The sequence below is a fragment of the Diachasma alloeum genome, unplaced genomic scaffold, assembly GCF_001412515.2.
Source record: "Diachasma alloeum isolate Michigan unplaced genomic scaffold, Dall2.0 Dall_scaffold_00178, whole genome shotgun sequence".
NCBI classification, from domain to species: Eukaryota; Metazoa; Arthropoda; class Insecta; order Hymenoptera; family Braconidae; genus Diachasma; species Diachasma alloeum.
The window spans coordinates 4236293-4261928 of record NW_021680344.1 but is presented as its reverse complement, the minus strand read 5'-3'; the positions used below and the strand labels follow the sequence as shown (position 1 = coordinate 4261928).

Genomic DNA, 25636 nt, shown 5'->3' with positions numbered 1-25636 from the left:
GTCGCCTCAGCAACTTTAATGCAACCAGTCTTGCCTTGAAGTGTATAGATAGGACGACTCTTCGTTTCACCCAGCCCTCTAAATAACCGATACTTTACATCGTTGGCAGTTTATATTAGAAGTACGGACAATCATTGCAGCTGAATAATATAAAATTGTTGATCTGAATTTCATTGCTGTTTCTACTCTGCAGCTGCGTTCATCCCATCATCATGAGCCTCAGTTGATATTTTTCAACGCTACTGTGGACTCCTCATATGCTGGTCTGAGGGCGCAAAAAGAAGGGCGGGGGTGGGGGGGATTCTAATAAAAAAAAGCCAAGGTGTTTGATTTTTTCTCTTCAATTTGCACAGTGAAATGAAATTGAGTTTAGTGACTACAATGGAAATAATGGAGTTGACTTTAGTGAATAGAATAAATGAAGTATCATGAAAATAATCGATCAACTCGGTGGAATTGATGATGATGTTACTGTGTGATTATTTTCGTTCAATGATTTTACTGAATAATTCGTCTGATAAGAATTTTGAGCCGGTTTTGACGTGAGTTGAGAGTGCGACTGGTGTCACGTCGAGAGATACGACGAGAGAGGTGAAGGGAGCATTAAAACTGCTGTGTGGTGACGGCTCCATGTCACGTTGTACGAGGCACAACAAACAGAGATCAAAATTCCAAGTTTTTTAGGATGAAAAATCATTGATTTCTGGAGGGAAATATTGATGCTCAAGGAATTGAAAAATTTCCAGAGGACAAATAATTATTGTTCAAGGTGCATTTCAACTCCATTGGGGGTTAACTCTCATTGGTCACAATGGCGGATGACGAGGTACTCTTCGACGATGTTTACGAGCTCTGTGAGATTATTGGCAAGTGAGTAGGCGAACGTTATATTCATTTTTATCGTGCATTTGTGTTGGGTATTGTTGAGAATGTGTTGAAGTGTCCGTGTGGAGTGTCTGTGTGGGCTGCGTAATGAGCCCAGATGAGACCTGAGGGTAATAAATGAGGGAAAGGGTGGGGGTAAGGGTGTACCGGTGAGGATTATAGGATGCAGGTGAACCAGGAGTTCTTATCTGCATAGGAAAATTATTATTTTGTCTATTCATTATTAATTCTCGATAGAGAATCTCGTTTTTTCCCTCGATTTTGTGAATAGGGGAGGTTGGGGTAAAACGGACAATTTTGACTTTTTTTTTTATGTTAATGAGAGGCTGAAATGTTGATAAAATTCAATTTTTTTTTTCAATCCAAAGAACAATTTTTTCCCTTTGTGGCGAGCCTAAACTGAGCTCAATTGATAAATTTGTTTCTGAGTTAGGGTAAATCGTCCAGTGTTCGAACGAATAACGTCACAGTTATTTTTGACGTAGATTTAATAATATAACCAAGTCGAAAATTGATGTAAAAATAATTATAACTCCCCTATACATCTCCATAGATAATAGAAAAAAATATTATGACGATACAATTAATGGTATGAATACATAAAGCTGAAAATGTATGAAAACCCAGTAATCGAACCGCGTATTCTGTAATGGGAATATGCTATTGGCGGCGTGTGATCGAAAACTGTTTTTTCCGCTGGTAATAATGTAACTTGGACATTTTCAATCATCACAATATCATTTGGAAATGTCATAATTTTATTTTTCATGTATAATGCGAGGAATCTCTACCTTCTACTAATTTATTTTATAGAAAAAGTACCAATAAGTTGGATTACTGGTCTGGTTCGAACACTGGTTGATTCATCCTATGAATAATTTTAAAAAAGTCTAAAGTGTCCATTTTACCCCACCGTCCCCTATCTCTGGAGCGAGGAGGAGAGTTTTCCCGATAATTTTAATGAGATGCTGGGAAATTCTAATTGAAAAGAGTCCACATCGAGTTTCTACACAAGATGTGCCTTTTAATTTGCTCCGTTTAAAATCACTGTCTTTTTTTCTTCGTGGTGTACATGAGAAAACATCAAGTCCAACGGCGGGAGACCGGAAATGCTTTGATCTTTGCATTGGTTCATTGACCATTCTCCATTCTCCCTCTTTTTCCTCGCTAAAATGGCCCAGTAATGAATAAGAATATTCCAGCAGATGGACACGATTCATATATTTTCACAAAGACAATTACAATAACTCACGAGATTGACTATTCAATACAAAAGCCCTTTGACCTCGAATTTCGGTATAGAAGGGATTTCCAGTCTGAGATCATCAATACTGCATGCATAAGACACTCCCTTACAAATATTATTACTCTGCCAAGTAAGCCACTTAATTCTATCCGCAATATCCTCACAAAGAAACATATCGTCGGTGATTTCCTCTGCATATGGATCATTCACACCCACAAAAGCTGTTCCCAGCATGCTCTCAGGGTCATAGATAATCTTCCAGAAGAACCTTGGCACGGAAATTGCATATTCATCATCATCGGCATACAAATAAATCGCCACTGGATTATTATTTTCATCGATCAAACTCATTTGTCCGTGTGTCCCAGTGTAGACGATTAAATCCAATGAGTTTCTATCGGCGAATCTTCTCACACTGCTCTCCAGTGCTTCCCAATTGCCCCCATTGAATTGTTGCCACTGAGGTGCTGCATTGAGGTACCAAAATGTCGATCTCTGAGCGCTGCCATAAACAAAGTCAACTTTCGCCGTCAAGTGGCCCCTCGACATGAACGCCGATCCGGAGATGTACTTATTAGCCAATCTTTCCGAGTCTAGTAATCTCGTTAATGTCTCGAGTTGACTCTTCCTTTTGTACAACGAGTTTATGTCATACTTGCCGTAAAAATCCCCTGAGATCCAATTGGAAGGCCTGGGGAATCCCAAATGATATGCCCCTATGCTCTTCGATAGCAAATACTTTGTGTAATAGGTGGTGAGTGTTTCGTTGTCTCTGCAGACTTTGAAAGTCGGCAGGAAACCTTTCTCCAATTGAAAACCAATTTCTATGTGACTTGAATCCCTGTAGCAGCCGTACTCACTGCGACGTGCCTCGTGAAAAGGTAGGGTATTGCAGGAGACAGATGTGAAGTCGAATCGTGCTCCTCTGGTGACGAAAGTCGTGCCTCTAAGACACACGGCTTCAATTTCCGTTGTTCTCTTCAAGCTTGGTATGCCTCTGATGAAGTTCCTTTTACCAGGACAGGAGAGGATGAATTTTTCCGCGAAATTGAGGGTCAGCTCTCCCGTGTTCTTCTGAGGGTAGAGGAAATTGTAGAATCTATTGGATTGGGATAGAATGAGGGGTTGAGGCTCCTGCAGATGTCCACCTCGATAATTGACCAATATGGTACATTTGTTCCCTTGAAAATAAAATGAACAGCAGGTAATTTCCATTCTCCCGAGGAAACGATAAATTCAGTAGTGAAGTGGTAAAACGATTTAAGTCGACTTATCTCTTAGTTGAGTTTTTGAAGAATATCTCCGAATCTAAAGGAGATAATGAAATTTTCGTGATAACTTTTTTTCTGGAGCAAATTGAGTGCTACAAAAAAGGTCTTGCCAAAAATTTAGCTATCTCCCTTACATTCCGAGATATTCACTGAAAAATGGCCAATAGTCAAAATCGACTTAAACGACGATAATTATCGACAGGTAATAATTACCCTGAAATGTTCTGGTCTCAGCGCCATAAATGAAGACGATCAGGAAAACTTTAAAATCCATGTGTACACGTGGTAATTTCTAAGTGATCTACGCACTCGAGCGGATAATGCTTCGGTTTTTATAGCTACTAGAGATACGTAAAATCCACCTTTGGTAATACACGCATTTCATTGCTCTTGTCGATAGAAAATTTTTTCGCTCCACGCTTGGACTACGATTGATTTTTCGTTCTGATTGTTGGGGAGATACAATCTGTGGCGATTAGAGGAGGAAATAAATTCACGATGTCATGATATGATTGAATACTTTTGAACACATGAGTGTTATCTCCATTTACTATTGAAGTGAGGATGAGGGGCTGCCCAAATCTGCTGAAGGGTGTATGAAATTCCTGAATGAGTAATTCTACATACATTGCATTACCCTTTTCGACTTTGGCACTTCCGCCCATGCGAAAACAGAATTTCTAAATAAAGAGAGGCTTGAAAGACAGTTTCTCTGACTAATCCCTCTTAATTTCTATGCACCAGGGGACCATTCAGCGTAGTACGAAAATGTATCCACCGTCAGACTGCCCAAACATTTGCAGTTAAAATCGTAGATGTTGCAAAATTTACTTCTAGTCCTGGATTGAGCACAGCTGGTAAGAATGAAAAATCCAATGATCACTGTTTTTCCCCGAAGTTGGCACTTGTTCTTTCACTCATTCCTAATTCCTTACTTTCTAGATCTCAAACGTGAGGCAACAATATGTCACATGCTGAAGCATCCACACATTGTAGAGCTCCTCGAGACATACAGCTCGGAAGGAATGCTCTATATGGTGTTCGAGTAGTGAGTATAAACTCCTAATTGAATGAAACAAATTTATTTGATTAATTAATAGGGCCTTCTGGAGCTAAGCGAGAGAGATTTTCCCTCCAGATCACAACAGGGAGAAGCTTTTACGTCTATTAGTCCTCGAGATGTGACAATTTTCAAGGATTAATGGATGAAAAGAGACCTCTTGTTGGATGAGTGCATTTTTATATGAAATTCACATTTCCGAGAAACTCCAACAGATCTATAATTCAGAATGAGACTAACTAAATCCACAAAAAATTGCTATTTAATATTTTAAATTGCCTCCTTTTCCAGCATGGATGGACCTGATCTCTGCTTTGAAGTCGTGAGACGTGCCTCAGCTGGATTTGTTTACAGCGAGGCAGTAGCTAGGTAAAGTACCGTAAAAAAGAATCCTAAAATCCTGAATATACAAGTGAAGCATGTACAACATGCAAGCATGTACAACATGCAAGCATGTACAACATGCTTTATAAAAATAAATTTTTCCTCCCTTTTCAGTCACTACATGCGACAAATCCTCGAAGCCCTGCGTTATTGCCACGAAAACGACATCATTCACCGAGACATAAAACCACAGTGTGCCCTTCTAGCTGGAAAAGAAAATTCAGCCCCGGTTAAATTGCGAGGCTTCGGTGTAGCAATGCAACTGCCAGCTCCACAAAATAATGGCGTCGGTGCGTTTGTTTTCACTGATTAAGACGTCCTTTTATTTCACTGGAAATTTCATTTTCTTTATTTTCACTATATTTTTTTTCTCGTGCTCAACTATGAAACTACTACGGAGGTACTAATGATTCACCTGAAGCATTTAGGGGTCTATAAACTCGAATCTTCCCATTACACTTGACACATGCCATAAAGTGGCCAACTCTTAAGAAAGTTCAAACACAGTATAAATATTGTTGAAAAAAACATTGAAGACATGTTGAAATAGTTAATCACATTTTGGCGTCCCATATTTAGACGTAAGATGTACAATATTTTATACCTACAAATTTCGTTTAAATGAATGCAGAGACTTACACGACCGAGTATCGACAGTATCTGAGCCCAAAGGGGCAGCTGTACTTGAAGGCCGACAGTGAGGGTAAGCTTCACTTAAAACTAAACGTCAATAACAACCGATAAAGTTTTTCCGTAGGACCCATAATAAGTAATTTGCTCTCACACGTGCTACCAACTCAAAAAAAAAGATATCCTTTTCTCAGTCGATTCAACTAGATACAAATAAGAAGAATAGATGCTTTGCTCAATATGAGGACTGAAAGAAATCTTTTTTTCCACTCTGATTAAACTAATGGATAAAACTCCAACATCTCTGTACCACAAGTCGCTTATCTCTCACAGCTATGAAGCAGTTCATTATTTGGTTTGATCCCACTGCTTGCCTGCTTGTTACTAACTCCCCCACTCATAGCGCTTTAATACTATTTTATTCATATGTACTAATTCACTGGAGTTACATTGACTAATCCCCTACCTCCCCTCATCTAACGGAATAATGAATATTAATATCGGATGGAATACGATACAGCACATAATTTCTTCAAGTTGACATGACGCCTCTGATGATGATATTTAACCCATTTTTTTACCTTGCAGCAAATATTCTCACATATGCCCGAAACACACACTATTTTATACAGATTAGTCCTCACCACGTTGTTTTAATACACTGAGAGAACAATTTAATTTCGAGATGAAAATATTCTCTCATGCGTCAAGAATTTTGCATTGAGATAAAGTGATTTGAAAAAATTTCCTCTGAAGACTAAACTCTTCTCTCGGTACAATAAATTCACCAATGATGACAACCACTTCGTCATTGAATAGTAATAATCATCACTGCATTATAAATGCTTGAAATAATGACTGTTTTAACTATGAGTATTCCCCCAGAATTCACATTCTTCCACACAGTACAATTTTTTCAAAAAGAAGACTATAATTTCTGTTTTCTTTAATTTCGTGGCATTTTCAATTTCTTTCCCATTTTTTACTCCTCGGGGAACAATTTCAAGGGTTTGATTGTGGTGAGTTTTATTTGTTTCAATTGTTTGCCAACTGGACATCAGGGAGAGTGGGAGCTCCTCACTTTATGGCACCCGAAGTCGTGCAGTTACGAAGATATGGTAAATCCGGTGATGTGTGGGCTGCTGGGGTTCTCCTTCACATTCTTCTCACTGGTACAATGCCCTTCATCGGTTCTGGGGATCGCTTGAGGCTGTCGATTGAGAAAGGATTTGTACAAGTCAGAAAATTCTCAAAAATTACATAAATGTCATTTGATTTTTCAATTCTGTTGAACAAAAGAATAAGACAATAATTTCGAAAAATTAATGAGCTTATTCTGCTTGACAGCAGAATTCATTGTGAGCAAGAGCTTGTTTTTCGATTTGTCTTCTTAATCTTCTTCAGACGGACACTCCCACATGGGATAACATCAGCGGACCAGCTAAGGATTTGATAGAACGAATGCTCGTAAAAAATCCCAACAATCGTATCACGATTCAGGAGGTTCTCAATCACAAGTGGCTACGTGACAGAGACAAGGGTGCAGCTCGTGTACATTTAAGTGAAACAATAGATGAACTCAAAAAATTTAATGCTAGAAGAAAACTGAAGGAGGCCGTTAAAGCAGCTGTCTCCTCACCAAAGTGGCATTCGGATATGAATGGTGATAGTTTTTTGGATGTCGGTGATGATGACGTCTGCACAACAGGTGAATAAGTTTGTTATTTAAAAAATTATAAATATCGGTAAACATTGTCTCACGGTGGAATTTATTTTTCAGAGGCTGTGGCTCAAATTTTAGAGTCTTTAGATGACATTGAAATATTGCAAGAGAGCAGTAGATTAACGCCCCTCGAAATTTTGTCAGCTGTGGATGACTACTGGCTCCGGAGAATTCTTGAGGTAAATTACATTCCTGGTTTCAACCAGAATTCATGGGAAATTGAAATCAGGGATTTTCCAATTAAAACATGAATATTTACTCGGCATTTATTAAAATCACAAATGGGCATAATTCCCAGTGATGAGATTTTCACAGCGTGTGGACATGAGAAAATTCCCTGGTTATTCAATACCCTAATTCTGATTAATGATGTATTTCAAGGTATCTCGGTAATTTAATTTCCCTTAAATGAGAAGTCACTCCCTTGCTTTCTTTCCTGAAAATTGAATGATTCTGGATATAAATTCATGAGCCAAGTGTCCAGTGCAGACATCTGCTCAATTTTTTTGGTCCATGCGAATGAACATATAAACAGACAGACGATCATCAGTGTGGAAATCGATCGGTCCTGGAGCTTGCGCGTTTGCAATTATATACTCCCCGAGGTCCTCCGTAGATTCAAGCAAACCCCACCTGGATCCTAGAACAGTCGCGAACAAGTTGCGTAGCAAAATAAGGAAACATTTACCAGATATTATTAATCGCCGATTGTCCTCTCCCTTCCGTCGACATTCTCAACGAAAAATCAAAATCATGAGAGTAAGGCCTCGATGATGATGCTCAATGTCCACTGAGAAAGATGCAATTGACTCAATTAATGTCCATCGCCGATATCAATTTGGCGTATGATTTATTTGAGATCGGAAATTTACTAGTGAGTTTGAGGAACCGAGGGAGATGAATGGATGAAATAAAGAATCCGGCGAATGATGATTACTCCTCTCTAATCCCCTTGTTTTTATTATAGCTGTATGACAAAATTTCGACAAAAGTATCAACGCCAACCCGACCACCTCCCACTGATGCCGTACACCGTTTACGAGAAGTTGAGGAATTTTTGCGTGAGGCTGAACTCATGGCATTTAGGAACCTTGATCGATGTGACCTGAGGGAACTTCAGGAGCTGCTCAATCAACCACACATGAAGGTAAGGTCAATCATTGAAGCTTCGCTCATAACTCTTGGATGTTACCTTCCTGTTCCTTGAATTTTATCGGTCACTAATTGGTTTTCCGTTGAAATTGTCTCCCTACCCTTTTGCCATATCTATTTATAAGATATTGTCCTTTGAATATCATCTCCAGCTCTCAACTGTTGCACGAAAATGTTTCGTGGGCTGAATCAAAGCAGAAATTTCCTCCCTTTTCTTCAACATGTTTTTTTTTTCATTTTCAATGACTGAAAGTGTTGGCATCCACTTGACTTGTGAGTTGTCACGCTGGGTCTCGCGAGCGGCTGCGTAGCGTTCTGGGTAGGCGGACGTGGGCAAGGGGTAGAAGAGTGGAAGCAACCGGGGGTGGGAGGGAGAGAAGAAAGGGGTCGGGTAAAAACGGAAGTGACGTTTGGAGGTGGAGCACAAATGTGTGGAGAAGGGGTACCACCGGGGATAGGGATTGCCGCTAGTTTACTGCAGACCGTTGTCCGTGAACGTCGTGCGTTTGCAATTTACGTCAAATAATACCGTCATATTCACCTTATTTGTCATTAAACACAGCTACTTCACTCATTTATTTTCGCTGATAACGATGACGTCGAGGCATTTTAATCCCTCGTGCTATTGCCGGCCGCGTGATGCAGTAGCCAGACATTGTCTCTATGAATGTGAATTTAATCCTCGAGAGTTGAATTCTCAAATTTAAAACGGTTCATTTTTATTCACCTAGGTAACGAATATCTAGATCCATATGTGTGGAACAAATTGAAAATGATCCATCCTTCGCCGTTGAATCATTATTTTTTATCGTTAGAATTCATCTGGTGAATTTTAATTAAAACTTTTTGTCAGCGAAATGCAATTAACAGTCAGCCTCGAGTTGTAAAAACAAATTCAATCGAGTTGTCAAAATTTTTAATGGGATAACATGTTTGTTGTGTGCGAGAGGACTTCCACGTGACTCTGTGGGTCATTCACCCACCCCCTCTCTCCGCACCTCAATTGTTCCTCGCTTTTCACCTGTACCCACTTATCATTAAGTTTACTTTGAAACTCTTGTAATCTCAAGTACCCCTCAATTTTCACCGACTTGATTTGTAAATTCAAACGAGTACATGAAAAAAATTTGCAAAACGCAGGGAATTGAGGTGAAATTTCACCCACAATATGAATGGTTCGGCTTTAATTTGCCCGAGAAAAGGGTATTCCAAAGGAAGCGTATAGTTAGGAAAAAACGAAAAACTAACTCTTGACAATAGCGAACTCACACATGTAGAATTCGTTGCCATGGGCAATGGTAGCTCGGTAGTGGTCGCTAGGTGAGTTGGTTGTTAGGCAACCGTTGCTAGGTACGAGAAGAATACGCGCATGGTTATTTTTCAATTCAAAGTAAAAAAAATTATCAAAATTTTTCGAATCAACAGTGAAAATCCCCGCCCCCAGGGGTGTTCACCGCTGATGAAAAAAAGCCCTCATAAACTCGTCGAAAGTTGGTAAAATAAATCGATCAAGTCCTGAAGAATAACGAATCTTGAAAAGTTTTCAAGATGCCACTTGAACCGTTCATGAAGTGCTAAACGAACAGACACTCAAACTCAGAGTAATGCAGACAGCTTAAAGCCCTTTAAGGCCATAAATATGGCAGACAATGTGACATAAAAGTGGAAAGGCCAAGCGGACGATAAAATAAATTGATGAAATGTGAGTTTCATCATGAATTACCCTGCGACCAGGGATCCAATAGGCTCCAGGTCGCCGGGATGCTGCTACCACACATGGAATCCCCACGTATATCCATCATGCAGAAAATGCCTTAGGCCAGTACTGACACTGCAGCATTGTGCACTGTTGTCAACCTGTCTACATACCTCACATCTATCACTCTGTCACGAGTCGCATCGTTCGCGTTCAGCTGAAACAACACCAGTGCCATTTAATCGTTTTGATTGGCGTTCATCATCAACATCTAATTATCACCGTTATCACCATCATCACTCATATCCACCCTCAAATACCTCGGATTTTTATCTCACACAATCGCCATGCTCAACAACTTGTCATTATGACTCGAGAGAGACTGAAAAACAAAAGCCACAAAAATTGCCAACAACAACGACAACAGTATCACGAGTACCAAGACCACCCGGCCTTGACTTAACACAACGCTGGATTGGTGAGGAGACAAAACGCTCCCTACCATTACACGTATACAAATACTATCTCTCATTCATCAAGGAATACCAGAGGCATCGTTTCAAGGTAAATATTTACCTCGAGAATAAACAAAAGATACATTTTTTATTTCTTATCCACTCAATTTTTCATAAATCGCCGAGTTCAAGTAGTCGTAATCCTCGTTTCATCAGACGGGACAAAAAATACTCTCAATTACTCTTCAACCCATTGAAATTCCCTACCCCTCCCCTCCCCCCCTCCTGCTCTCCACAATAAAAGTTAGGAGAACGCTTGTTGAGAAACAAAGTTTTCTATTAACAAAATTTTTCGAGTACATTCGTTTGGAAAATTACACTTGCCAAAAGAATGAGAGTAAAAAAAATGCAGCATCGTGTGTGAGTTATTTAGTATCCCTGTCTGCGTCTGCGTCTGTATCTCTATCAATGCCCTACATATTTCAATATGGGTGGGATGAAGTACGCAAGCGCTGGTATCTACCAACAACGTCCTTAACCTGTCCCTCCTCCACGATAAACCCTGATTTGAAAATTATTCATAAAAAATGCCTCAAGCAGGAGCTCCTGCCGCCCTGAAAATGACAATAAAACAAATGCCTCAATACTTTTCCATCTCCCAAGTTTGAGAATGTCTCCCAAATTGCCGAGACCCATCTGCAATTGATGGAGGGCAAAAAAAAAGCGAAAAGCACGAAATTTCAACTCCGAGAGAATTCAAACGGCGGAAGAAAGTAAGGAAGAGTGGGGTAAAACGGCCCCTTTTGACTTTTTTTGTGATACTCATAACTCAGAAACAAATTCATTAATTGAGATCAGTCTCGGCTCATTCTGAAGGGGAAGAAGTGTATTTTCCATGGAAATAAAATTATTCCATTTTATGTAAAATTGAATGAGCTGTTACCATTTTTGAAAAAATCAAAAGGGGCCGTTTTACCCCACTCTCTCCTACTTGAAATAAATAAAAAATAAGAAGGAGAGATAGGGGTAGATGGAATTCGAAGAATCCCGTTGGATGTTGCGACACGACGTGGCGCGCAGATCGGTGAAAAACGAGAGTAGGGCAGAAATGAAGGAAATCGACGAGATGGCCGTGTCGGGGTTTAGAAAGAGACCAATATATTAATTGAAGAGAAATGGTAGTCAGAGAGGAGAGGAGAGAGAGGAAAGTAGGGGGTGCGCAATAGGACTGGATGAGGGGTGGGTGGATGCGGGTATAGCGTTGCGGTCCAGACGCCGGCACGAGTGCGACGCTAGGAAAGCTCTCGACGGTGGTAGGAGAAATGATGTAACATACATAAACGTAAGGGGTAAAAGAGAGAGGGAGAGGGCGAGCGAGAGGGATAGATAGGGACGATGAGTAGGGGAGTAAACCCCCTGGGGTTTTGCGCGAAACAGCCGGAGACTGCGCGACTGAGGTACAACTCAACATTACCTCGCAGTGCTGGGGAGCGCGGCATCGAGATGTGTCGGTGTCTCGTTGCTGCTGCACTCGACTCGTACATTTTCCCCTTTCTTCTATCATTTATTTCGCGTCTGTCTCTATCGAAACACACTTAAACATTCCAAATAATCCCCACATATATATCTATTTTAAAATGATTGATAATGTAACTAATGTCACGATTAATACTGTGATGTATCGATTACGGTTCTACAGACAATTGTACATTAAAGCTAAATGCGTAACATGACTTTTCTAACGTAAATAAAAGGCTTTTATTTGAATTATTTTCGTAAAACAATTACCATTAAATATATTAAGGGTATATGAATGAAAAAATAATTAACCAGTGATTGAGTACTACGAATGAAGAGAGAAAAAGAAATAGAGAGAGAGAGAAAGAGAAGGAGAGAGAGAGAAAGCGCGAGAGAGAGAGATTAATTTTTGAAAAAGAAAAATAATTGAGGTGAGTTGTGCATAGTCTCAATCAAAAATGCACAGCGTGTTTATAACGTGTAGGCGTGTGAGTGGGAGGGTGTACGAATGTGTACATGTGAATCTCAATACTCCGCAGTACGCAAACATGCATTACCGCCAGACTGAACTCATTAATATTTAACATTACACCTTTTTCGTGAGGAGGGAACAAAAAAAGTGTGGAGAAAAGAGAAACCATAGAGAATAATAGTAAAAAACCCTTGAGAAAGGAAAAAATCTTTGAGGTCTGATGGATTTCCATGGAGGTGGTTGGGGGCCACAAAGTCACCCCAACTATGCAGCGAGTGTTAGTGGGAGTGTTTGTGATAACAGCGTTGGAAAATGCTGGACACGAGGATGCAATTCATCAGATCCATTACCAACACGGCCTATTGATCATGTTATGAGATCAATGGATACAATGAGATCAATGGAATCAATGAGATCAATGGACTCGGGTAGACAGTCAATAGTACACGAACACATGAGTAGTATGACAAGCCCTGAATCATCAATGAGGCATGAACATCATCAGATTGAGCCGAATATATGCACTGAACAGCCAAGATCAATAGATAGCGCATATTTTCGTGGCAGTGATTATTATCAACGCGCCATTGATCATCCATGCAGATTAGTAGATCACAATGGAAGACCCAAAGATCATCATTTCTCTCATGATCACGGATGTCGCTCAGTTGATCATGTACCACAGCTATTAGATTATTGTGGACACGAAGCCCATCATGCGAGAGCTATTGCTAATACACCTGGTCGACCACTGGATCATCGCCCATTAAATTGGTCATGCAGATCGCTCGAGCATCAACCTGCTCGGCCATTGCCAATGGATTCCGTTATTTTTGGATCTCATAATCATCAACCTTTGCCATTCAACGTCGATAATCATTTGCGAATTAATTGCCCGGTTCACAGTCCATTTCGTTTCAAGTTTCCAAATGGCTTACCAGATTGTCATGGCCATCAGGTAAACATCAGTGAATAATACTGGCATTGGTTTTTAGATGATCATCAATTTTACTAGTCCAGTCTTATGATTTTATTCTAGAACATAGGGATCTTGAGATTAGATAGAAAGTCGTAGAGGCACTTTTAGAGGTGATGAAAAATGAGTTTATTTAGTCCATTGATTATTCTTATTGTTAAATTTAGGGGAGAAGTTTGTCGTACGTTGATCATTCATAGTGATCACCGTCAATGATGCCCGCTAGTAGACAGAGCGCTTGTATTCCCTCTCTCTTATCCATCTCCCACGTTTATAGTACGTCTACTCTTCTTCCCTTTTTTTCAAAAAAAAAAAAAAAGTTTTATCCTCTCTATTTATGAGGGGCACAGAGGGATAACCATTTCTTACCCATTATGGACGAATATTTTATCCCCTCCTAATACTCCACTCGAATAAAATTTCCACCGAAAATATTGGCTAGTTATTGATTGATCACTGGAGCAAACCGTTGGGGCATACATATACGTATAGTTGGCGAAAAACCGGTGGCTTACAAGTTCGTCCCAGATAGGGAAGAGTATATTGCGTACGGGCGATTGTTAAAGCGCAGTCGCACGGTTGCGGTAAACTCGAATGGGGGATCTTTTGGCGTTTCGCCTTGTTGTATTATACATCACTTTGTTTCACAAATCTTGTACCTCCTCGAGTTGCAGTTTACATACAGAGGCCTTTGAATCTGTCCCAGCAAGTTTTCAACCCTGAATAACTTTCACCCGTTACCCTCAATTCATCAAAGTCACGTTCCCAATTTCCCCTGACTCTGAAATTATAGTTGATGAATCTTTAATTAATTGACTTTTTTTCTTCGTCACTTGTTTTTCTCACTTTATCTCTTCTCTTGCTCTTTTGCGGGGTTGTTTAGACACTTCTACAGGCACACGACGTAGCGGGCCATGAAGTTTACGGTGAGGGAGCATCAAGAGTCACCCCACCACCCTTACTACCCTATCTCAATGGGAGTGACGACATTGAGGGGCAAAATGGAGATATGGATGTGGAGAATGTCACGCGGGTTAGACTAGTGCAATTTCAAAAAAATACTGATGAACCTATGGTGAGGATTTTCATCATTTTAGACTGTAAATCATGATTACCGTCCAACAACTTTCATCCATTACACTGTCTCTCACTATCGACGAGATAATAAATTTTCCAATTCCGTGTTTTTTATGCGCCCAGGGGATTACACTAAAAATGAATGAAGATGGTAAATGCGTGGTAGCACGAATAATGCACGGTGGAATGATTCACAGACAGGCGACTCTTCACGTTCTCGATGAGATCAAAGAAATTAATGGAATTCCAGTCGCCAATCAGTCCGTCAATGCACTACAAAAAATGCTCGTGAGTATTTTTAGCTGTCATTTGCGATGCATTTGTTGGAAATTTGCATTACATTATTATTTCCGAAGACATTTCACTAAATTTTCGTTGAAAATTGAATTCTACGCCACTCTACTGAGATTACTAGGCAATTTTCCATGAAATTTCAATTTTTGTTTCCGAATGGAAGCATTGTAATCGACCAAATTTAAGTTTTCAATTTTTTGTGTTATATCAACTCATTATGATCCAAAAAGTCCGGAAATGCAATTTTTAGACCGCGTCCTTACGTGTGTACGTATGTAACAAACTTTTTCTTCAATTATTCGCCAGTTCACAATGGTATTCAATCTTTTTTTTTTCAAATGTAGGTCTCACTGAGTCCCATCTACTGCCATTAATTGAAATTCAATTCATTAACGCGTTTTTTAAATTTTCGAATTTTTTCAAAAATCGTTTTTTTTACGATAACTAAAAAAATGTTTCAAATTCATTAAATAACGGCTTAAAAAAAATGTTGAGATACCCTTTCGACCGAGTTCGAAGATGAAGATGATAACAGTAATCGTTACTGTGATTTTTGTGAAAATTTGCAAATTTTTTTCTTAAAATCAGAATTCCGCAAATATTTTTGGATTCCTAGCTTCGAATGAATTGTATCATGGCTTGAAATGTTTGTATTGATGCCCTTAAGTGGAAGTTGAACGATGGTGACGATAACTGCCTCCGTTGATGTAATTTTTTTATGATAATCTTCAGAAATTTCAAATTTTTCATCAGTTTCCCCGAAAATTAGTTTTTTCATGGTTAATCACTCCAAGAGTGAATCATTCTTGTTTCATATTATTGACCAAATTGCGATTATTATAATGCATTTAACTATATTCATAATAATCCACAGCGATAACCTACACGTGGCTTATGGAAACGACAAACCTGTTACATGCAGAGCTCTGAAAGAAGCCAATTGTAATAGCTAGAAAACAATTCAATGAAAATATAAAAGCGAAATGAAAACATGAAATGTAGCTTATAAAATGAATGCTACAAAGGAACAATGAGAGTGATGAAAGAATAATGAAAAAAAATTAATAAATGAATAAAAGTCCTATAAGAGAAAATAGTAATAAGAATAATAATAATTATAAAATTCAACTGAAGAGAAAATTTGACACAATTGATTGAAAAGAAACTCATTCAATTTAATGAAATAAAGTAAAATATAAATCGTATACGGAAGAAAAAAAATGCAACATGACCATTCGGAAGCATATTGCTAATTTATTAGCAAAAAAAGCTATACTATATCCTATACATCGGCAATTTCCCACTTGTTTCCAATAATGTGCTCCAATTTTCAACGTTTCACAATGAAATTTCTGTGAATTCCATCAGTCGATGTAAATTACCCCGATTGTAGTTAATTGAATGACAAAAATTCATGTGGGCAAACAGGCGTGCAAAATCGATTATCACCTGCATAACGAAAATTCCCAGGTGGATTCCTATCTGGATAACCTGAGGTGATGGTTTATTGAAAAAAGGGTAACTAGGGAATCTGGGGAATCTATGGTGGCAAACCACGGGAATCCAGCCGGAAATCACACGGGAATGTTTGTAATACCAAGTTTCGGTGTCAATAGCTATTCCCCGGTGAATTAATATCGAATTAATATCGTTTAAATTAATTATCACTATCACACCTTCCAATAATTGAACATCAAATTCGCTTTAGAAAATTTCATTCAAAGAATTGTTTTTTTTTTTAAATTCAGGGTTTCTTTGAATTTTCAGTGAAATGTGAAATTCAATTTTCTTCCCCCTAAATCGAATGTCAATGTCACTGTCCAATTTGATTAATTTCAAGTGGTCAAATGATTTTATTACTTTCACAGCGTGAGGCGAGAGGATCAGTGACATTCAAAATACTGCCATCGTACAGGATTGCACCGCCCCCCTGCGAGGTACAAGTAAGCCCCAAAATCCACATCCAAGCCCACCATAAAAGCCCTGTCTATATTTTGTCGTTATTGACTTTATTTTTTTATGTTTCTCTTCAATTCAAAAAATTTGATGAATCCGATGAAATTCCTGTTTCAATAAAAACAGTAAGCGGTTATAAAAATTCTGAATACAACCAAAAATCGGTTTGTGGAATAAAATAATGATAAATTATTCGTTGAGATTAAAACAAAGTTTTCCAGAGCTATACGCATTTCCATTATTCTCCATCCATCGTCCACAATTTTCATTTTTCCGCATAAAAACACGACAAAAACAATGATTAATTCATCTTTTTATTCCACACGAGAAAACTTTAAAATAATGGCATGCAAGTACCTGTTTTCATTTCTCTGCTATCTGAACGTAACCGCTTGAAATTCTAAAAATATAATTTTTCATTAAATTCCGTAATCTGGCAGTGGTCAAAACTCGTTCATTGAAATTTTTCATCGACTATTCATTCATCTGCAATTTTATATCATCATCATTTCCACATGAATTAGCAACAATGCGGTAGGCTAAATTCTGAGTAACTGAAAGCTGTATATACATGCCTTCACTCAACATGAGCTAGAAAATGAGTAATAAAATCATCGTCAGCAACAGAGCAGATACAACTGCAGTGGCAGCAGTCAGTCCACCAGACGAGTTGTCGATACCTTTTTTTTTTCATTCTATTCCCTTCACTATATTTAATTACTCAGTATCTTTGGTGCATAAAAAATTAGATCCCTCCACGTAATGAGAATCACTCTAGTTGTCATTGATGTTCTAAAAGAAAAACCTCCACACGTACTTGATCCCCTTAGAAACACTGTAATTATTGTCAATGAATTATCAGCAGTGAAATTAGGCGCGTGTTACGTGTAAAAGTTGATCCAGCAACTAGAATAATCCAGACTTAGTTATGAGGACTAAAACAAGTTTATAATTCCTCGAGTTAACTGAACAGAGAAAATTAAATCATCAACTAAATAATGACCACATACTTTTTCTTTCTGTTTTTCAACAATCTAGTTGTTCAGGATTAGGCCTCTGCCAGTATTAGTAAGTACCGCCACTTGATCTGGTGTGATTGGACTGCTGTAGTTAGAGAGCTAATGCGTTATATACCTGTACCTGCATATTTACCCAAATTTATCACCAAAAATAAAGCAATCAATCGATTGTATAAATATTTTTATTTGTCAATTGGTGCGTTTTCGTTAGATATTTCGTACACGATTTATAATATATCATCGACACTATTTTGTTATTTTCAATAGATAGATATTTAATTTAATGATGTATATACACGCAATGAGAAATTCAATGAGTACCTGGCATGCGGCCTAGTCACAGGATAAATAAACGAATAAGACGTTGAGAGAAAAGAGTTGTAGAGGACTAATTAAATTTAACGTTTATTCATGTAGACCCGAGGCATTCTCCCAGCGCTGCACTTTTCAATGTTACTCCGGGTTGAAAAAGTGACCTTTACGGTTTTTCTTCGTAATAATGTTATCGCATAATGCATATGGAGAGTCTCGTGAAATTTTTCATCACTATTTTTACCTAATATCCTGGAAATGGCGAGAGTGACAATGGTCACATTGCATAGCCGGGATAATTCCCCTTTTCAGATGATACTTGAGAGGTCATTCTATTTCAATAGTTAGTAAAAAATACCTTTTTCAACGAGTTTTCCAACTATCTGATAACTAATGCATTTCATTCATACAATTGAATGGTGATAAAATATTTCCTTGACTTTTCCTCATGATTCTCGCATATAATTCCATTTACCAGTGCGATTTTATCCCTCATTGACACGGAAATAACAATCAAGTAAATATTGGCATTTAGCACGTAGAGTAAAAAATCTAGGTCAAATCCTGCTGTTGTATTCACTCGATAATTATATTAAAAATGCAATTTTTTAAAAATAGATAAGGTCAACAATTGATCAAGGTATGACATTTCCCCGAAAACATCACCCATCACTCGCCATTCACTGAATATTTCCAGTCCTCAAACCCAATTTTCGTGGAACAGCAATAAAAAAACATAAATAAATGCTTCAGCTTATTATGCATCATTCTAGAGAGAAATAAATTCTTCTTGAGGAATTTCAAAGTCGAACAATTGAGTGTTATAATTGTCCCCAACTTGAAAAATCGACAGCAATTAGACATATTCATGGTAATATTCAACGAATGTCTGTCACAGATATTCGTTCGAGCGCAGTTCGATTACGATCCTCTCGAGGACGAGCACATACCGTGTGCCCAAGCTGGCATTGCATTTAAAACTGGAGATATACTGCAAATAATTAGCAAGGACGATCATCATTGGTGGCAGGCGAGGAAAGACAATGCCGCTGGCTCAGCTGGTCTCATACCATCCTCAGAATTGCAAGAGTGGAGAGCTGCTTGCATGGCTATGAAGAAGAATAAGCAGGAACAAGGTAAGAAAAACTCCTCGAAACTCCAAAACAATAGCGTTAATCATTTATTCTGCAGCGAATTGAGAAAAACATTCTCATTCCACTTTGCTGCAGAATCATTGCCCCAGGGGAGGTGCAAACAACTTCCGCCATTTCTTCATAGGTTTCAGATTCATTTGAATGAAATAACTGAATGTTGAAAAGAAAAAGGAAATAGGATAAAATAACGAGCGGTATACTTGTTCCAGCAGATCGCACCCTGTGCTCAACTGCTTCTCTTTAATCCGAGATTGGTATCACTTTTTTTTCACCAAAGCATCAACCCATTATAAAACCATTTAACGATACAGGATGGGTAATAAATTTTCACAACACTCGGATTGCATTTCGATACATCGCATGGGTGATCACTTCGTTACTAACAAAATGCATCATTAAATCGTTACTAATTCATCATCAGCTTTTTCGAAATTTATACTCCAGTTCAGTGCTATTGACAAGAGGTCAATATTTTAATGAATGAGGGGATGATAATATTTGATTCGACTACAAATGAGTAATTGCAGCTCAACAATATATAGGGGCTTGATTTCCAGTATTTGCAGGATTTTAAATTAGAGTTTTTCAATTAAAAGAGAATTAGTAGTAATGATTATATTATTCTATGTTATGCGAGCTTAGATGCAGAAGGAGAGGGCGGCTGTTCTCCTCACACCGAGGGCTGTGACAGCTCGACAGGTACGAAAAAATTCTGCCTGCAGCTAAAGAAAAGATAAAACAACGAGAAGAGAAAAAAAAATCACAGGCATAGAAATTTTTTAGCAAAAGAACGGGAGTAGAATCCAAAGAACTTTTAATAACTTCCAAATTAGAAAGAGTAAAAAGAACGTAGGGAGTATTTATTAACATATTTTTTTCCTCACTTTTATATCACCATTAGAACAATTCTATGAATAATTATCGAGATGAATGCATACAGAACGTTCAACCTACATTCTCTCCCTCTCCCTTAGGTAAAAAAATATGGCACGATATTCTCCTCCCACTCTCATCGCATTCAACTCATGCATCGAATCTTTATTATTATTTATTGTGACCTGCTGGAACTTCACTTCCATTTTATCACTCTATAGTGAGTTTTATTTCTCCATTTAATAATCAATTTACATTTTTTATCCATTCACCATGTGTTTTTTACTCATCTTATTTCTTCACCAGTTTATTGAGGATCGAGAGAGCCAGCGATGCAAGCATGTCATACACTAGATAAAATAATACAAAAATAATATATCAGTGCTTCGATGCATCAAATGTATGAAAGTAATTTCCAACTGCACTGCATTATCAATGAACCCAATATATCGAATTAACAAGCCTATTAGCAGCATTACTCAATTCATTGAAATAACAGTAATGGATGATTGATTTTTTAATTTGTTGGTACTCCAGTCAATTGCTCAATTTTTGGCCGAAAGAAAAAACAGTATAAGGATAAGTACCTTGCCAAGCACAACGCTGTTTTTGATCAGCTGGATCTGGTCACTTACGAGGAGGTCGTTAAAGTACCTCGTGAGTATTTGCATTCAATTGTCACAATGTTTTCAGTGAAAATTTCAGGGGCTTTTTTAACTCGTAACTCGTAACTCGTTGTTTCTAGACGAAGCCTTCCAACGCAAAACCCTTGTACTCCTCGGGGCTCACGGTGTTGGTCGTCGGCATATTAAAAATGCCATTATCTCCAAGCATCCTGATAAATATGCCTATCCTATTCCACGTTAGTATCTTCAATAGCCATTTAATTTAATAATTTCACGTTGAAATTCAGTGGTCGAATTGTTTTTGTGAAATACTAGATCCATTAATGAATAAACTTCTTCGGTCGATTATTTAGATACAACGAGGCCTCCACGAAATGACGAAGAAAATGGTCGCAATTATTATTTCGTCTCTCACGACGAAATGATGGCGGATATCAGTGCTAATGAGTATCTAGAGTACGGTAAGTCCTCTGTTAGCGAAGTCGATTTGACTATTGGTCAGTTTTCAATTAATATCTCGGAATATATGATGAGATATTTGTCGAAAATTCGAGACACAACTAAACAGATAATTAATCCTCGTTATTTGAAATATTGAAGGAACTCATGAGGAAGCTATGTATGGAACAAAATTAGAGACAATTAGGAAAATCCATGAGGAGGGAAAAATGGCAATCCTGGATGTTGAGCCCCAGGCATTGAAAATTTTACGAACAGCTGAATTTGCACCCTACGTTGTATTTATCGCCGCACCAGTGGTTCAAAATATGAACGATGTACGTTACTATTTCCCTTGACTATTGATTATTTCCATCAATTAATTTTTTCGTCCTCGAATAAATCTGTAAACTGATAATTGCAGTACGATGGCAGTCTCGAGAGACTCGGAAGGGAGTCGGACCTTCTGAAACAATCGTACGGTCATTTTTTCGATTTCACAATCGTTAATGATGATATCGAGGAGACGATTGGCCAATTGGAAGCGGCGATCGAGCGAATACAGAAAACACCGCAGTGGACGCCTGTCAGGTGGGTCTACTGACAGCGGTCTCCATCGAAAAATCCCACAGACTACAATGGCTCATCATAGAAAAAGAGAGGAGAGTAAACCAAAAAAAAGTTATTAGTTAAATTAAATCTAGTGAGATGTTTTTTTTCCATGGAATTGTAGGGAATACCGAGGGTAAAGTGAATTGAAAGAGTGATGACAGCCCCGGGAAACTTGTGAACAAAAAAAGATGAACACTTTGGGTTTTTCTTGCTTTTGGGGAATTTTTTTTACGCCCATTTTATGGTGATTGGTCGTTGAAATATTGATGGGTGAGGGAGGGGGTGAAATTTATGCAGAGAATTGGGAATTCGGACGAAATGTTGAGGTCGTGAGGTAAATTAAACATTGAAAATGGGCTGACTTCAGTGAATTCTTTGTGAATTCGAGTGAAATCAAGAAATCATGATTATTATTTCTTGTATTTCACTTGTTCACAGCTTTGTAGTGCAATCGTGGCCGTGTGTTCATGATTGTTAAGTATTAATTAATTAATTACTCTCAAGGATCGTCACAAATGATAAAATATGAATCGAAGCCAGTAAGAATATTGTCAGACACGAATTCACATCGTACACTATTCAATCTGCAACTCTAATTAATTTAATCTCATTCTCGCATTATTCATCTTTCCAAGGATTCTTTCGAGCCGGTTTCTTTATTTTAATTACTAATTATTGTAATACTTCCGGTATCAACTGCTGCCTCGAGATGATTTTTAAAATAAGATGGAATGAGGAAGGAAATTATGTCGATGGACTGAAGAAAATTGTCGGCTCATTTGTTTTCATGGAAATCAAAAAGAGATTTTTTAAAATATATGAATTTTTGGCGAGAGCATATAAAAAGATAATCTCTCGATTGATTGATTATAATTATATCTATTATACACGAACTCATGTTACTAACAAAATTAGAATGAAGGGATAAAAAAAATGAAGAACTTCGTCTGGTAGCGAACTGATTAATTGCAATAATTATATTTCAAAGTAGATATGTAATCATCAGTCAAATTAATTAATTACTTTTTAAGAAGAAAAAAAAACAAAGAGGATGAAGCTCGAAGAAATTGAAATATTAGTGATGTGTGCATAATACTCAATCATTTTACGAAAGCACTGTAAATTTTTGAAAACGTATGAAGAATCAATGACGTTTGAATCTGCTGTTGTAACTATAATTTGATTTTTTATTGAATGAATTTTGAAATTTTATCATTTTCATCATAATATATCATTAGCAATTTAAGGAGGAAGAAAAACTGGAGTATTTAAAAATAAAGAAAACCAAAATTAAACACGCAATATTGATCGTAATTACTGGAGAAGGATTAACCGTAGAGAAAAGAAACTATTATGCATGTATATTAAATTTTTAAAGAAATTTGCGATGTCAAGTGCAGCATTGAGCGGAATATCACATGCTCCCGAGTTGGTAAATTAATCGAATTTTCTTTCCACTCTATGCGCTTCTCTCTGATTTATTTGAAGAATAATTCAAATCAAACACCACTCGAAAATAAGGACAAAACATCCTAAAAATAAAAAAAAACGTAAATAAACAAGATGAATAAATGAACGAAAATTAATGGATAATCAGAATTTAAACGAAAAGGTATGACATCTTTCAACAAAGTCGCACTTTCCAATTAGCACTGCAACTAGATTCTCAATTAATTTTTGACGCTCTTGAATGATGAAGTAAAATTTTTTATAAAAAAGGGTAAAAATAATTTGAAGAAATCTGTGGTAGGACAAAACAATGTGAAATCAAATAGTGTCAACCTCATATAATAAATAAAAATCGTGTAAAAGCCCTACACACGTGGCTTCAGAGACGCGTAATTAATCACTTATCGAATTAATTGATACCAAAATGCCGACGGAAAATAGGGCGAGAGGGGAAAAACGATGGAAGAAAAAGAGTGATTACCAACCTTGTCAAAAAAAAAAAACGATTGTGCCGTGTGAATGAAAATGAGAGTTTAATTGAATGATTTTAAATGACAAGAAAAATCCAATTACCAAAAAATAAAAAAAAACGGAATAAAATGGTTTTGTAACATTTTATTATAAGTTGTAGCGGCCATTGTCTGGTGATTTATTAGAAAATGACTGACAGTTGAGGAAAACAATGCAAAATTATTGACGATTAAATCCAAAACGAAACAAAAAATATATTAGAAAGCGACGAACATCGTGAATCAACGTAATGAGAGAAATGCGTAATTATATCACGACATTGAAAAGGTGAAAAAAAAAACAAAGTTAAGCTTAAAACTGAAAAATAAAACGTTGAAAGATGACGGGTCTAAAGAAAATTAAAGAAAAAAAAAACAATAAACAGTTCATTATAATTATGTAATTATAAATGAGCAGAATGAAGATTATTATAATACGTTGTTAATTGAATTAATAAAACTAGCCCAGAAATATGACAGATTAACCATCTGGCACTGATGATTTTATTAATTAGTAGAATACTTGATATCACTTTCATCATTTAATTTGCATTTTCGTTGGCCTCGTATCGATTTCTGGCTGCTTCCACCATTGGAAGGGCTCCAAATGTGTGCGCCCGCTCTGATGTGTGATTGCAGTCCTTCTGTTCCATTGGGAACATGTACTCGAGGTCTATATCGTATCTATAATTTCATCCAAATCAATTGAAAAAGCAATTAAGCACTTTGTAATTTCATTCTGTTAAAATTGCGAATTTACAAAGAGATGTTAATTTGTTCATTTGAATATGGAAATTCCCATTATTAGGGAGTAACAGTGCAACAAATTCTCACCTTGGGAGCTTCTCTCGCAGATAAGAAATAACATTTTGCCCAAGACGTCTCTTGCGGCTCATAATGAAGCTCGAGAGATACCTCGGGCTCTTGTTCTTCTCCGCACAATGCATTAGTAATGCCCAAGAATTATAATCCGTTGCCAAAACATACGTGTTATAGACCCCTTCGTCTGGAATATTAAATGAGTGAACCCACGAGATTTTATTTTAACAAAACCCCTAGGATGAAAACACTTGAATAAAATATTCTTACAGGGAAATTCCGCGTGAACCCAGTGGGCCGGTGACTCGTGATACTGAGGAATTTTCCACGTTATATTCCCAAAAACTTTTTCATTAATGGGATCGTCCACGAAGCTGTACGTGAAGTTCATTGTTATCTCCGCGTTGTCTTCGGAGAGAAATAATTCTGCTCTCATGCATTTGTATGCCAGGGCTTCCTCCGAGCTGGCGTAATATTGAATGACCTTCCACGAGCCCACAAACTGAAGAAATAAAATTGGAGAAATTTTTTAGGTCTCACTTGTTGAAAAATGCATGCAATGGCTCGTTGCAGAAAAAGAGAGAGAAGAGTAAACCCAAAGAAAATGCTATTTTTTCTCGTATTTTTTTGTCATTGTGGCAGTGCAATCGTGAATAAAATGGAAAAAAATGTTTCCACTCACTTCTGAAATATCGAAATGGGATAATCCTTTAACTTTTGGGCACTTGGTCTTGTCTTCCCGTGGTTTCCACGACACCCCACTCACAAAATCAATCTCCGACGACCACAAAAACACCCATAAAACTCCGAAAACCCCAAACTCCCTCGCAACGTTCATGGTGAATGAATAAAATATCCTCAACGACTGCGGATTCCTCCAGCGTCTGACGAAATTTTATCTCTTCATGGGAAAAAAAAATACTCACTATCATTCCCCGCTTCCGTTCTCTCACCAATTACAACTCGAAAACATGAAATAACCCAGGAATGAAAAGTAAAATTAATTACAAATTGTTTTATTCGTAAAAAA

General features: G+C 37.6%; 2 protein-coding genes across 9 annotated transcripts; one reads left to right on the top strand and one right to left on the bottom strand.

The window, feature by feature from the left end:
• On the top strand, window positions 1–24272 carry LOC107039366 (peripheral plasma membrane protein CASK). 7 transcript variants are annotated; one of them, XM_015258937.1, is made up of 22 exons: window positions 1–121; window positions 194–870; window positions 4147–4259; window positions 4345–4450; window positions 4754–4831; window positions 4961–5136; window positions 5478–5549; window positions 6538–6713; window positions 6881–7184; window positions 7257–7378; window positions 8167–8346; window positions 14352–14543; window positions 14669–14833; window positions 16708–16782; window positions 17834–17863; window positions 19025–19262; window positions 19923–19979; window positions 20691–20810; window positions 20899–21015; window positions 21133–21240; window positions 21380–21555; window positions 21642–24272. In XM_015258937.1, exons 2-22 carry the CDS (start codon window positions 812–814, stop codon window positions 21819–21821), a joined length of 2844 nt encoding a protein of 947 aa, XP_015114423.1. In that variant the 5' UTR covers window positions 1–121; window positions 194–811; the 3' UTR covers window positions 21822–24272. The 7 variants fall into 7 exon arrangements, with proteins under 7 accessions (XP_015114423.1, XP_015114432.1, XP_015114449.1 ...); XM_015258946.1 differs by having other exon boundaries at window positions 1–870; window positions 16708–16776; XM_015258963.1 differs by lacking the exon at window positions 17834–17863 and having other exon boundaries at window positions 1–870; window positions 16708–16776.
• Window positions 24269–25605, bottom strand: LOC107039446. 2 transcript variants are annotated; one of them, XM_015259065.1, is made up of 4 exons: window positions 25533–25605; window positions 24877–25108; window positions 24622–24793; window positions 24269–24471 (listed from the first exon to the last, which is right to left on the bottom strand). In XM_015259065.1, exons 1-4 carry the CDS (start codon window positions 25536–25538, stop codon window positions 24330–24332), a joined length of 552 nt encoding a protein of 183 aa, XP_015114551.1. In that variant the 5' UTR covers window positions 25539–25605; the 3' UTR covers window positions 24269–24329. The 2 variants fall into 2 exon arrangements, with proteins under 2 accessions (XP_015114551.1, XP_015114540.1); XM_015259054.2 differs by lacking the exon at window positions 25533–25605 and adding an exon at window positions 25289–25459.
• Between the last annotated feature and the right edge of the window lie 31 nt (window positions 25606–25636).

Excerpts from the sequence above, each read along its gene's own strand:
- LOC107039366 (XM_015258937.1), top strand. The coding sequence starts at position 812 with ATGGCGGATGACGAGGTACTCTTCGACGATGTTTACGAGCTCTGTGAG. Across the intron at positions 8,347-14,351 it reads TCAATCAACCACACATGAAG|ACACTTCTACAGGCACACGA; the intron begins GTAAGGTCAATC and ends GGGGTTGTTTAG. Across the intron at positions 21,241-21,379 it reads TAATGAGTATCTAGAGTACG|GAACTCATGAGGAAGCTATG; the intron begins GTAAGTCCTCTG and ends GAAATATTGAAG.
- LOC107039446 (XM_015259054.2), bottom strand. The coding sequence starts at position 25,444 with ATGAACGTTGCGAGGGAGTTTGGGGTTTTCGGAGTTTTATGGGTGTTT. Across the intron at positions 24,794-24,876 it reads GGTTCACGCGGAATTTCCCT|ACGAAGGGGTCTATAACACG; the intron begins GTAAGAATATTT and ends TTAATATTCCAG. Across the intron at positions 24,472-24,621 it reads CTGCGAGAGAAGCTCCCAAG|ATACGATATAGACCTCGAGT; the intron begins GTGAGAATTTGT and ends ATGAAATTATAG.